Raw genomic sequence first — 13,741 nt, 5'->3', positions numbered from 1 at the left:
CACTCTTCTACTCGAATACTCCGGTTATTCTAGATTTCGAATCAGGCACGTGCAGTCACTCACTGCCATCACACCATACAACACCATCCTACCTCATCTTCATCTCACTTGGCATGCATCAATCTCTGATCCACGTTGTAGACATGCATGGAGATGTCACCTGATCTGCTGATACAGCTCGACAAGATGAAGATGATGAGTCACAGACACGTGCTTAATTCCAAAGCAGGGTACTGTCATCACCATCTTCCAAAAGGTGAAACCTCACCCAAGGGGAAAAAAACACGCTAAAACGTCAAATAAACGAATGAACAGGGCCCTCATCATGACATACATTACCAAAAGAACAAAACAAAAAAACAACACTCGTAGTCACTGCAAAACTGGGCAAATGCCAGGCAATGCATGCATCCAAGCTGACTTGGTTGATGTTGATGCTCTCTCTCTCTCTTTCTTTTGGTCTTTCAACTTTACTCAAATACATTGATACAGCTACTAACATATACTGATTACATACCGTCAACATCGAGCCAATCTCCATAACCTCGTCTCTACCTGCAACGTATAACCCACCTCTACGATGTTCTTCTCACACATACTCGTCGCTCTTATGGCTTTCGCAAGCATCACATCAGCTACCCATCTCAGCAACGGAAGAAGGGAAGATGTCAAAGTGTTAGCAGGAGCACCTATCAACTCACTCAATCTCACTGTCACTCCCGACTCGCCCGTACAGGGCGAGAACGTCACGTTGAATTGGGGGTATGGAGATGCTGGTACGGTAAGTACACCATACGTATATATACTTCTCACCATACCATACCGTAAGGGAAAAAAAAAGAAGTACAACTTATATGATATGTTTGGTTTGATGCGAGTAGGCACCATATAACATCCAGATTGGTACAGGAGGATATTACGCCAACTTAACATGGTTATACGAATACACCAATCTCACTGAAACGATCTTCACCTGGAACGTGAATGTGACTGATGGTGAAACTTTGTAAGTAGTCCCGTCATCTCTTGACAACCATCATATTCAATCCGACTATTGCCGCTGACTCGTGTGATTGTCATGCTATAGGGTATTCCAACTATGGGATTCAACCAATACTACCACCTACACCCAAAATCATAAAGTCCTTCCTCCCAGCAACGGAACTTCTACGGCAACATCAACATCGATTGATAATTCAACTATCCCAAGTAACATATCTAACATCGAGCCTGCTACACCAACAGAGACGGCAGAGGGAGAGGAAGAAGAAGAGTCATTCTTGGGTGAATTGTTAGCAGAGATCCAATCTGAATTAGATGGATAGATACAGAACAAGGACAGTCATCGTTGGAATGGACAATGGTAATTTGAGCTTGGACACAATATCCGTCACGTATCCGATGAAATGAATACCATACTATTTGGCAACTCTTTGACCTTCTATTTTCATTGTAGTGTACAACATCATGATAATACATCGATGGGGAGTGATATTTTCGTAAATCATATGACCACAATCTTGATTTTCTTGCGTGGGAGTGATCTATCAGACTAATGCTTCATCCTACTGAACACATCAGCTATATCGTTCCAGAGATACATATTGGGGTTTTCATTACTTACCTTTTCTTAAACCTCTCGTAAACCTGCTCATCGGTCGCATTCTCCGCCCGTGGTGCTAAACCAGCTTCTATCCTCTTAGCTTCCTGTATAGCATATATATCAGAAGCGACTCTCTGATGAGGTCGATAGACTATAAGTATACGATACGCTTCAGCACAACCGTACACTTCACGAGGAAGAAGATGATATTGGACATAGGTTTAGAATCCAAAGGATGAGTTTCACTTACACCTCGCAGCAGCATAATCATCCTCCTCTTTCTCCTTCTCTGCAGCCTCCAGAGCAGCCTGTTTACGAGATTCCATCATTTCCCTCTTTGCTTTTTCGGTCATCTCGATATTCTTCAGACGGTTACTGCAAGAAATCAAACACATTGGATTAAATCAGCAATAATCCTTTTCTCTTCTCTTAACTTCAAAGAGCAGAGAGCAGATGGAGACAAAATAAGACCGAAAAGTCACTCACTCCATACCTAGATCAACCTCTGGTATAGAAGTCAACATCCCCAATGAATTCGTTACATTCCCCTCATCGTCAATTTTCTTCGTTTTATTCTTCCCTTCTATCACCTGGTACCTCTCTGCTATCTTGTATAATTCAGCTTGAGGATCGTATTTCTCATTTTGCTTGCCGTTGGTATTGCCATCTTTGTCGGTGGTTGATGTTTCACCTCGTTTTTTGGCCAGTTCAGCTTCGATGTACGCCATCCTGATATATCACAGAAAGTTAAAAGTCAGTTGAGGATACAGTGTACCAATGAACAATACGGTCAAATAAATAAAGGTTGTATAGGTAAGATGATATTGATCGAATAGATCCACTCACATATGTTTATCCACATCCAGAGCATTCGTCTGCTGAGTGAAATTATTCGTCCTTACCAACCTCTTCGCTCGTTCATTGTCATCTTCCAATTCACTACGACACAAGGATATAGAAATATCAGCTTCTGCATATCCCTCACATCACGGTACATCCAGCTAAAGAGGAGACCGTAGAATGGGATGATCTAAGAACAATGATTTACTCACTCATCTTTCTCCTCTCCTCCTTTCCCTCTAGCAGGTCCAGCCTGTAAACCATATTTCTCACTAGCATCCAAATCTTTCTTTTTACCTTTCCCACTCTTCTTCTCTTGTTCTCCCCTGTTTAACTTTTCGAGATCTATACCCAGCTGAGCCTGGGATTTACGAAGTTTACGAAGTAATACTAGATCTTCAATTGTTCGACTACATCACACCCATAGATGAGTGGATCTGTCACATAGTGTAGAGATTGTAGAGATAGATAGATAGCCGGATGAGATATCAGACTCAAAAACGTACCCTGTATCATCATCTTCCAATGGTTCGGGAGTCTCAGAAGTGGGTGTATCTACTTTCTCATCTTGATTCTTCTCAGCGACGGGTTTGTCGCGCACGGATGTAGGTCTGGATCGTTTCTTGAACATTGCTAAGGTGATGTATGGATATGTAAATCAGGATAAATAAGGTATGATCGAGTACGAAAGAAAGGATGAAAGACAGAAAGAGAGATAGATGTGTAACAGTCAACATGAGCCGAAAACGATATTTCTTCGAAAACAAGCTCAAGTTCAGGTTCGTTACATCGTCAAATCTGCTCCTTCTTTTCTTTTCTTTTCTTCTCTTCTCTTATCTATCATTCACTATAAGCACCGAATTGAGCACAATGGCTTTACCCAACTTAAGATGTAAGCATAAGCATGAGCCACAGTGAGAATATCTGCTAGATGGATGCTAACCCCAATTCATCATAGCCATATTCGCTTCTTCGAGAACGTCAGAAGAAGAACGTCAACTCTCCCGGACCACATTCTATAGATTGTACGTATTTGTATCTGTATCTGAGCCCCACCATCTAAATCACAATGATAATCCACCTATACATTCATGAAATGCTGATAATATCATGCCTCTCTTTGCGTAGTACCGCATTCGTAGGGGCATGTCTGGTGATATCGCTCTTAGCTGCCCGTAATTCAGGAAGAGATTTCGGTGGTAAAGCTGCGAGAGGCGTGGTGGGGATGGTATCGGGTTCACAGGGGAAGATCGTATAGGTGATTCATTCAGTGAGATGTCCAGTGATGAATGATGATTTGTGTGATACAAGACGTGAGTTCATGCTTCTGAGAATTTATCAATATTGCATTAACTACCTGATACTATACTCAACTTATACTGGATCTGATCTATCCCATTGTTCTCTTGATAGAGAAATACATCATCTCCCATCGGCTATCGGTTTCAATCAAGCTTATAATTCTTGTATCCCGCTCCAACACCACTCATGATCATCCCCGTCCCAGTCCAAATGATCAACACTCCAAATTCACCTACTCCGTATCCACCCTTGGCACCGTCCAAAGACGAATTGTGGGACATGAGGGCAGAAGATAATGGTCCGGAAGCTATGGAACCTATTCCCCTAGCTAGGAAGAAGAGGGAGTAGAGGATGGCCGGGAGATGGGGGTCGTCACCTAGAACGACGATCATCAGTGATTATACGAGGTTGTGGTCAGAGGACTTACGATTTAAGATAGCTATGAATCTTTATACAACCCACAACTCAATCAGCTATCTGCTTTATATGACAAAATAGGATATACATCATGACGCTGACGTGAACTTACCTGGAGAACAGCGCAGTGTAACTAATAACCCAATCAAGTGATATAAGACATCAACATCCGTACTCTTTTGTTGAGATTGTCCGCTTGACTCACCTTCCTGCAAAAGCCCCAAAAGCCAGACTAAATCCAACCAACCCACCTACATTCTTGGCTGCTCCCCAACCTGCGAATACACTTAGACCCGATGCGAGCGCCATGAGCAGGATCAATTTCCTAGGCGACATCTTATCCGCTAGATGACCTATGATCACTTGTCCGGGTACTCTTGCTAAGTTCATCAATGCGATGGTGAGTGTGCCGATGGTAGGTGAGAGTGAGAGGGCCGTTGCGTAGGCTATGATAGATCCATATATCAGTACAAGGCAAGTATACACGTGAAGTGACTCTGGACTGGATAGGAAATGAAATTGTGAACACGCACAAGGTAAATACGTGACAGGCATAAAAGCTGCTAAACCCTGGAAAAGCACTCCAACCCAGAGTAACCAGAATGGTGACCTTCTTATGAATCCCCAATTCACCTTGGGTCTGGGTCTTCTGGAGGAAGATGTCGAAGTTGAAGATGGGATGGGTAATCTCGGTTTGATAAATGGGATGAGAAGAGCGATGAGGATAGTATATGATATACCCTATGAGAAATGGGTTAGCCCGTCTAAGCCATATCAAATATTACCTTGCCATGGTCGAATATGTAATGCAATAGTTGTGACGTACGATCGAAAGAAGGGTTGTTCTTTTCCCATATTTCTGTAAGAGCGCATTTGAGATCAAAGGCATGACTAGACCACCAGCACCTACACATATAGATTCAAGATTACTCATCAGACAACGTATTGATAGATATGCGGATACGTTACACGTACCAGTCCCAGAGAGCATTATACCCGATGCTAAACCTCTCTTGTTCAACCACCATTCGAACCTGATCGAACATGGCTTCATCATCAGCAATTATCTCAAGGAGGATAGGGGTGTACTCACATATAATTCGTGGTGGGACAATATAGCAGAGCTAGTGGGAATGGGAAATCAGCGCACATATATTTAGAAATATTACACTGCGTAGGGTATGACTCACTCCCACCTATACCATACAAAACCCCTTGAGTGACAACCAACCCAGCTGCCTATCGCCCATACGAGATACTGTGAGTCTCCACTCGCTACTATGAGGGTTGAATATCTAAATGAAATTAGATGGACTCACGCTACTTGCAAAAGCCGCACCGATAAACCCAGAGAACATTATCACCAACCCTATCCACATGGTGATCTTTCTCTGGCGGGGGTATGTCGTGAGATAGAGAGAGAGTGGGGACATCAAGAGATACATTATACCCTGTACGACGTAAAAACTTCGTTTAATATGATGAGAGAAGGACAGAATGGTAGGTAGCTGTGGATTAACGTACCATTGCGACTGTTCCTATGATAGGTAATAGACCGGTCGAGGCAGGATATAAGATAGTATAATGATCGAGATATACTATATGGAGATGGACACCAAACCATAATGATCAATGTCCGTATTTTCCAGCTCCAGCTGGGAGAAGAGATGATCTGGGACTCACCACCGTAAGAATTCGCCATACCTTATCAATCATCAATCGAACATCAGTCAGCCCCTATCTCTGTACTAGCATTGGTGTATACTATGAATTATGCCTCACCCCATACCAAGGTCTATCAAATCATCAGCACACAGTCGACTCTGGATAGATAGCACGACTCGCCTCTAACGCTGTAGCAGTAGCCAGATAACTCCATGCTCCCCATCCACCATCCACACGAGGGAGCGATGAAGTCAAGCCATTCCGACCTTCTTCGTCCAATTGGAGCTGTTCGACTACTCTAGCCGGCTGAGTCTCTTCAACTGCCATGGCTGGCTCAGATTGAGCTAAATTTACTTGATCTTTTGACATTATCGTTTGAAGTCTTCGTTATGTTAATGTTAATCAAAGATGATAGAATTCTTGAGGGGTAGTGGGAAATCGACGTTTGTTTCCATCTATTTATAGCTTATCTTCTCTTGCATCAACTCGAGTGAAATAGCAACAATTGTACGGTGCTCATCTCGAATAGGTAGATGTATTCCAATCGTATGAGTATAGATTGGAATAAGGACGATTGGAATAAGGCATAATACAAGGATGTTTTCATATCTTGTAGATGGAATAAGGCATAATCGAGTGAATGACACGTGAGTTATAAGGCATACCTGATTGATGGATTTCCAATTATCTTATCAGCTGTATGCATCAAAAGAGAAGTGTCGGACCGGTTATTCCCATCGACAAATTACTTGTCATTGAAATTTCAACTACAACCATACAACCGCTACGAGTAAGTAAATTACAAAGCAGCTCCATGGAAACAACAGCACCTTTCCACATCTGATTATCATTATCCGTCTTGTATGTGATGAGATTCTCCGACCCGACCAGACGGACATTTATCTATTGCTGCTATGCAACGATGTGAGAATCTCTCGGAAGCCGAAGCTACTTCAGAGCTAGGCACCCCGTCTCCCTGTGTGATCGATCGCTCGATCACTCCGTCTACAAAATCAGTCTAAAAACATGGTACGATAATGTCATAAGCTGGATTGCACTGCAAACCTGCACATTAGCTAGACGATACCGTGGATGTAAGGTAGAATGTGATCGAAGCGTTTCAAAGTTACCCTTTCGAAGAAAAGCTAGGACCAGCTACTCAATCATACCTACACCGCATCTTGGCTACGGTAATCTTACACCTGCGATACACCTTCGGCATGTTCATCGTACGATCTCAAATCGTCGGTCAATGACAAAGCATTCGGTCTTGGTAATCCGGGAGATCCGTATAGACGGTAGAGGACTAGCTCTTGCCTTATCCCCCTCGTGATTGTCTGAGAGAAGGTATAAAAGCCATCTACAATGTAGACACAATGTGTGATAAATCAACAAGACTTCTTCTTCCTCTGGATAAGATTAATCTCTAATTGCATTGAAAGACATTTCACTTCAGTATCTTGAACATGTCCGAACTCAAATCTCATTTCGTTATCGGTACCATCGCTCCCTTCTCCCATGTCCCACCCGTGATTGAACTTTCTCTTGCACTCCTGACTCATACGTCCGATCTATGCATCTCGGTGATCCTTCATATCAACAACCTTGAGAATTCCCAAAACCTCATTAAGAATCAGGGTGTATCGGACGATGTAAAAGGGAGGATCAAGTTGGTTCCCGTCGGTGAGAAAAGGGAATGGAATGATGTGAATAGTTCGTATATGGATGTGGTTTATAAAGGTGGTGAAGGTTATGCGGGAGTTTTACTAGTAAGTCTTCATCTCATATCTCATACCTGATGACAACTCTTCGACCACTCGGAGCTATAGACAGACTATATGTTTCTTGTAATCAAACAGCATAAGATATGATGGAAACAGACGCGCTTACATCGCTTCTTGCTTTATGCTTTGGTAGGGCTCAGCACCTTGGCCTCATCCTTCGATCTTCATCTACGACGCAGCGGGTTTCTTCTGGATCACAGTCAAATCCAAAGTAGAAGAAAATCTCCCTCATTTGAAACCTCCAAGGTTGGTCGCATACAGTCCTCTACCCATCGGTGAAATCTTATAGTGAGTGCCCCATACAAAGATATATACAAACCAAGTCAACAGGTACTGTATGCTTACTGTTTTGCCCGTTGGATGTGGATGGTGACTTAGTCTCGCTGGAGAAGAGAAGAATGGTTCTTTACGATTCCTCGAAAAGGCTTTGGAAGATTATCCAGAGGTTAAGAACGCACCTCAAGTCAATTTGGTAAGTTCACCGCCAAAGTATACAATACAATATACCAACTATAAAATTGCAATTTACACTAATTTCTGTACGTATATTTGACCGTATGTTTATCTAGCTTCAAGGAGGCTTGGACGAATCCAATCCCGATATCAATTCTCAAGCAGCTTTCCTCATCAAGTTTACGGAAGCTTACAAAGCCGTGAGCTACTGAACCTACAATACTTCTCATTTTAAGCCAATTCTGATGATACTCATGAATTTGCTTGTAGTGCGTATTTGAATCGGATAGATTACTTGAGATTCCAGGATACGCCCCATTCTGTGAGCGGACTATTTCCTTCCTTATGTCTACAGTATCATGATTCAATAAGTTAGCTGATTGTCCATGTTTTATAGATTCATTCGAAAGTTGGTCATTGGAAATCGACTGGTCTTCCATCGCCGAAATTGCCTGGACTCAATATCTTCAAGGTTGGCAATCATGCGTTTCATTACCCGAAACTTGGATCACATGTTTCCCAGCTTCTGTCCTTGAGCCCAAGGCTCTCGATGCGATACGACAAGATGAGTATTTTACTGGAGGTGGGAAGAAAGAGGTGATTGAATTGGGATGGTATGAGAGGAAACCTAAGGATGATTGGGGGTTAGGTGTGAAAGAGTTTTTGAATAAGCAAAAAGATAAATCGGTAGTTTATGTCAGGTAAGTCGAAACATAAAAATCACCAGTCAATTCATGTCTCATCGGGGACGCAGTACATCTGTACTGTTCCTGCACATCAAAGGGGAATCCAAACCGAGACATGAGCTGATATACTGTTGTCATGGGACAGTTTCGGTACACTCGTCAATGCCGGTCCAACCCTTCCAGCCCTCTTCGACCTTCTTGAAGAGACCAAAACACCCTATATCTACGCATGTGGTAAACAGAAACATTCCTTACCTCAACATATCAAGGATACTCTCGAATTATCCGAGAAGGAAGGTATTTGTATCGCACCAGATTGGGTAGACCAAGTGGGCGTATTGTCCCATAAAGCTATCAGTTGTTTCGTAAGTCACTGCGGGGCGAATTCCGCGGTGGAAGGTGTAGAAGCGGGTGTACCGATTATCGTGAGTCATACACATATTTGATAAGATGGTATGGTATATATGATGAGTGATCTTCAAAGCTAATGTGTAATGTATGATACTGTACCCACGTAGTCATGGGGTCGAAGAGGTGATCAAGTCATGTTAGCTTCCCAGATCCATTCTTCGGGATTAGGTATCGAGCTTCTCCAGCACCGTACAGGTCATTCGGTAGGTAAAGAGGTAGCTCATCGAAAGGGTATCGTCATACATGGTACGCAAGATGAATTGAAAGAGGAAGTCCGGAATGCTTTGGAGATTGTTAAAGGACCTGAAGGAGAGGAAATGAGAAAGAGAGCTAAAGCGTTGAGTAGGAAGATGGATGAGAAGAGAAAGGGGGAATGGTTAGATAATATCAAGAAGTTTGGGTTGTACGGTAGAGATTAAAATTAGGGCAGAAACCAGTCTTGATGGTGATGTCGACTATTGATTCGAAGTAGGGATCGATTGGAGTATGTTATACTCGATCAAAGATTATAGATGTATATAGAAAAGTAGACATATCCTAGAAATATGAAATCGATGATGACTTAATCTTGATGCGCTTGGAACATCTCTTCACTGTGCATAGTAAAGTCGTAGAACGAAAGACTCTCTTTACAGTGAATTTACATGTCAGCATGGATTACTTCACTTCGTGCATGGATCACTTCACTTCGGTGTTTATGCACTACTTTAATCGGTGACATATCATGCACATGCACTGGTTCGCAATGCATATCGAATCAATTCAATTCAATAGTTCAGCTTATCAAAAAGGGTATATGAAGGGGACTGTAGGTATATATCAAATGAATGATGAGTTTTGGTTTTGATTGAGGACAGGAAGTCAACGGGTGAGTTCCCGTTTCTTATCCTAGAGGCGACAAGTGACTAATATCTTCGATAAGCTACACATACACCCATTCTCATTAGCCATTCGTCACCTGACACAGCTCAGACGATGATAAAATCCAACTCACCATGAGCAGCAAGAGGTGTGGGGGATCCTCGCGAATGATGTAAAGCCATCAACTGTCTCGCATCGGGATGTTGATGTTGTTGACCGAAGGAAAGGGGTGATTGATATGCATTATCATCGTGAACGGAAGTAGATTCAGGTGAGAATAACGTTCTCTGTTGTTGGGGTTGTTGGGGTTGTTGAGAATGAGCGGGATTGGAATAGATTTGAGTCGTACCGTATTGCAATACCGCTAAATAAATACATCGACGGTTAGTCATGAGTCTCATTGTATATGTTATTGTCACTTACGAGGCTCATATTCTTCCCTATCCGATCTACCTAAACCTTTCTGTTGCAAGAACGCATTACCCCCTTGAACTAAACCACCATGATCCAATCTATTCCTCTCGTATCCACCTTGTTGCTGTTGTTGCTGCAGACCCAACTGACGTTGATGAGAAGGCGAATTCGAATACACCGATTCAGCTCCTGCGCCTGCACCCGCACCACCAGTCCAATTAGGCTCATTGCCACCAACAGAAGAATCGTAACTTCCAACGAAGGATGCCACTTGAGCGGCCAATGCAGCCGTTCTAGGATCATTCTGCTGATGATGAGGGTGAGGTGAAAAAGTATCTTCGTGCTGTTGTTGACGGGTGAACCATCCATCCCTTAAACCAGATTGTTCAGCTACACTTCTTCTCATATTGCTAAATGGACTTTGACCCCTGGAATTACTAGAGGAAGGTCTGGCAAAACCGAATCGAGATTCTGTTCGTTGAGCATTATGATCTTCTCCCATCATGCGTGAGGGTCCGGGTGTACTATCCGATATCGCAGGTGAGTTATCCTCTTCAGACGGATCGAAAGGTCTGAATAGTCCATTGTAACCTAATGAACCTCTTCTGGACGGAGCATCGAACAGATCAGGTAATTCGGGGGCATGCACACCGAGTTCAGCTAGACCTTCCAAAGTCTTGCTAAATGGACTAGGCTCATATCCTCCAGCTTGAGCATATCTTCTTTGCAATTCCGAATCATCCAAACCAAGGACAAAAGCAAAATCCTTGTCGTGCGCTGGGAACGAAAAGATGACGGGTTCTGGATATGGTGAGTGGATAGGGATAGGTTCGGTAGATAGTGGTTCTGGAGGTATGGATTCGGTAGATCGAGCGGGTGTTTGAGGTGCGGGTGACGAAGATGATGGTCCAGCATCCGAGTCCGCCGATGCTTGTTCATCCATGAACTCGTCTAAGATAAGCTCAGAAGCGACAGCAGTCGAGGTCGAAGCGGAGAGAGGCAATCCGGGAGGTGGTGGAGGAGCAGATGAAGCAGAGGAAGCAGGTTTAGTCGAAATGAGGGATGGTAAAGTGGCAGATTTCTTCTTGGGAGATGTTTGGGCACTGCCGGTAGCAGCACTTTGTGACGAATCGGTACTCTTTCCACGAGCCATAGCTTGGGACTTTCGCTCCTTCTTCTCTTTGATGATGATCGGTATCGTAGGCGAAGGAGTGGGCAGAGGAAAGGCAGCATTGCTTTTGCCAAGAGGAACGAAATTACCAATCTTGGTGGGTCGAGCGATCGGGTTAGCAGTACTAGCTCTGGTGGTTTTAACGGTGATGCCTTTACCCCAGCTAGCTGCACTTGGTAACCCTGTTGAAGCTGCGACACCGTCAGCGGAAAAGTAGAGAGGTATGTCTAGAGTAGACTCACATCCATTGACATCATCTGAAGAAGGTTTTGGCCAAGCCGTTTTCGAAGATAGCGAAGGGGGTTGAGGAGCAGCCGATACGATCGTTTGCTTTTGTCGGGCATCGTACTCGGCAGGCCTGGTCAAGCTAAATACAAAACATGAGCGTGATAGTCTTCGATACAACTGACTGTGCGGAGACACTCACGCAGTCTCCATATCCTCCTTGGTGAAACAATCACTATCACCTCCCCACTCATGCAAACAATGACAATTGGGTGTATCACACTTCTGACTCTTGAGGAAAGATTCACAGTAACGTGTGGTGCCATACGTCGCCTTCAACACTGAGCCTGGTGGACCTTGAGGAGCAGGTATACCATCTAAAGAAGCTATAGCTCTCGCCGCATCTTCCCTCCGAACGTAGACTATGTATATCCCAGTGGAGGTTGACGGATCATCCTCTGTCAATGTTGGGACCGCCGAGGAAGATAATTTCGTTCGGTCACCCAAGTAGATTTTGGATATTTTACCGTATTGACCGAAATAATCGTTCGACCGTAATATCGGTATGGCCTATTAAAATATGAGCTACGACTTCAAGGCCAGAGAGTTGAAGAGACAGCTCACCTCGTCACCCGGTGCAGGTAACTTCATCCCTATCACGTAGACCATATTCTTCATTACTATCCTGACTCCAAGTAAATGTCTCCTGCCCATAGTCGTGAGCTGCTTTATCGTTCTCGCCCTCTTCGTCTTCCTTTCCTTCGCTCGTTTCACCCTGTTCAATAAGTTAAGGCGGGTCAGTTGAGAGTCTTTGACGATGAGAGCGACGAAGCTTACTCTTCCCAATCCACAGGCTGGAATACCACCGCTTTCGCATCATACGGTCTTCTACAACCTGGGCAACGTGCATCTGAACCTAGAAGCTTGTTATAACAGAATTGACAGATCTATAGGGAGACGGAGTGTGTCAGTCTCATTTTTTCGTATCATCATCTGCCGGACAATTTATTTACAAAAGGAAGATAGACTTACCTGCATACCACATTGACATGGTTTGAAATTCAGATCCGACAAATCTAACGGTTCCGCACAAAGTAGACAATCGGGGTCGTCCTACCGAATCAGCCAGTATGTCAGCGAGCTATCCATTGAGATATAAAGGATATATAACGCGTTTTTCCACATCCTTTACTTCTATTTTCCTTGATGAAGGAAAGTGTTGATAGCTTACCTCATCATCACTCCAATAAACATCTTGCAACGACTTCAACGTCTCCCTATTGACTCCTCCACTTGATCCGCTCGCCGGAGCTACAGCACTTATACCCCTCGATCCCAAGGTGGTGGTGAAAGGTTGTTGACCGGTAGTGGGGTTTGCTGGTAGAGGATGTAAGGAAGGAAGCGGCATTATATGAACTTGATCTGACTATCGAGGGGAAAGAGGAGGAAAGAAACGGTATATGGATCCACTGTGGATTTGATTGATGGTATATTGGTAGCCTGAGTTGGATTGAGTTGGGGATATGTGAGTACGAAAGTGATGCAAGAGATAGGAAGGAATGGTGAAAAGGTGAATATGCAGGATAAGATTATTGAATGCTCTATACTCTGTCATTTCAGGGCCATAGAGCGAATACAACGAGCACGAATGGCGAAGAATGAAAGATGAAAGAGTGGTAACGGAATTAAATTTATTAAGCTATCATTTTGCCACCTCGACATGGCAGAGAAGGCGGCGATCACCGTCATATGTACCTCCGTACCTGCCTTGAACAACCTACAACTTCCAGTATCTTTCTCTTTCGAGTACATCTAATCCTGAAACATATATCATATCGACACTAAAGATCCCAATACTTGTAGGATCCGCTATTAGGCTCAGAGGTTGCATTCGGTACAGTCAGAGGAG

The 13,741-nt window shown here is 43.6% G+C and overlaps 6 protein-coding genes across 6 annotated transcripts; 3 read left to right on the top strand and 3 right to left on the bottom strand.

Moving 5' to 3' along the window:
• Positions 1 to 580: 580 nt before the first annotated feature.
• V865_008143 (uncharacterized protein) lies at positions 581 to 1,325 on the top strand (the record flags this gene model as incomplete). The annotated part of the gene is made up of 3 exons (XM_066231880.1): positions 581 to 781; positions 882 to 1,006; positions 1,088 to 1,325. The coding sequence occupies 3 exons, from the start codon at positions 581 to 583 to the stop codon at positions 1,323 to 1,325; spliced, it is 564 nt and encodes a 187-aa protein (XP_066087977.1).
• A 295-nt stretch (positions 1,326 to 1,620) lies between these two features.
• Positions 1,621 to 3,074, bottom strand: V865_008142 (uncharacterized protein; the record flags this gene model as incomplete). Its single annotated transcript, XM_066231879.1, has 6 exons — positions 1,621 to 1,754; positions 1,854 to 1,978; positions 2,090 to 2,332; positions 2,450 to 2,542; positions 2,656 to 2,853; positions 2,950 to 3,074. 6 exons carry the CDS (start codon positions 3,072 to 3,074, stop codon positions 1,621 to 1,623), a joined length of 918 nt encoding a protein of 305 aa, XP_066087976.1.
• Positions 3,075 to 3,313: 239 nt separating this feature from the next.
• V865_008141 (uncharacterized protein) lies at positions 3,314 to 3,701 on the top strand (the record flags this gene model as incomplete). The annotated part of the gene is made up of 3 exons (XM_066231878.1): positions 3,314 to 3,335; positions 3,402 to 3,468; positions 3,572 to 3,701. 3 exons carry the CDS (start codon positions 3,314 to 3,316, stop codon positions 3,699 to 3,701), a joined length of 219 nt encoding a protein of 72 aa, XP_066087975.1.
• Positions 3,702 to 3,888: 187 nt separating this feature from the next.
• V865_008140 (uncharacterized protein) lies at positions 3,889 to 6,196 on the bottom strand (the record flags this gene model as incomplete). The annotated part of the gene is made up of 13 exons (XM_066231877.1): positions 3,889 to 4,121; positions 4,173 to 4,192; positions 4,275 to 4,295; positions 4,368 to 4,608; positions 4,696 to 4,903; positions 4,989 to 5,068; positions 5,138 to 5,196; positions 5,256 to 5,286; positions 5,353 to 5,401; positions 5,482 to 5,613; positions 5,687 to 5,760; positions 5,846 to 5,866; positions 6,001 to 6,196. The coding sequence occupies 13 exons, from the start codon at positions 6,194 to 6,196 to the stop codon at positions 3,889 to 3,891; spliced, it is 1,365 nt and encodes a 454-aa protein (XP_066087974.1).
• A 1,097-nt stretch (positions 6,197 to 7,293) lies between these two features.
• V865_008139 (uncharacterized protein) lies at positions 7,294 to 9,580 on the top strand (the record flags this gene model as incomplete). The annotated part of the gene is made up of 8 exons (XM_066231876.1): positions 7,294 to 7,596; positions 7,745 to 7,899; positions 7,990 to 8,083; positions 8,181 to 8,264; positions 8,335 to 8,386; positions 8,462 to 8,765; positions 8,896 to 9,175; positions 9,269 to 9,580. 8 exons carry the CDS (start codon positions 7,294 to 7,296, stop codon positions 9,578 to 9,580), a joined length of 1,584 nt encoding a protein of 527 aa, XP_066087973.1.
• Positions 9,581 to 10,066: 486 nt separating this feature from the next.
• V865_008138 (uncharacterized protein) lies at positions 10,067 to 13,240 on the bottom strand (the record flags this gene model as incomplete). Its single annotated transcript, XM_066231875.1, has 9 exons — positions 10,067 to 10,083; positions 10,156 to 10,386; positions 10,446 to 11,798; positions 11,850 to 11,974; positions 12,035 to 12,402; positions 12,457 to 12,607; positions 12,670 to 12,779; positions 12,865 to 12,945; positions 13,064 to 13,240. The coding sequence occupies 9 exons, from the start codon at positions 13,238 to 13,240 to the stop codon at positions 10,067 to 10,069; spliced, it is 2,613 nt and encodes an 870-aa protein (XP_066087972.1).
• Positions 13,241 to 13,741: the final 501 nt, after the last annotated feature.

Source organism: Kwoniella europaea, chromosome 3 (genome assembly GCF_036810445.1).
Source record: "Kwoniella europaea PYCC6329 chromosome 3, complete sequence".
Classification (NCBI taxonomy): Eukaryota; Fungi; Basidiomycota; class Tremellomycetes; order Tremellales; family Cryptococcaceae; genus Kwoniella; species Kwoniella europaea.
Note: the sequence above shows the minus strand (reverse complement) of the source record. Positions and strands in the feature narration are given on the sequence as shown.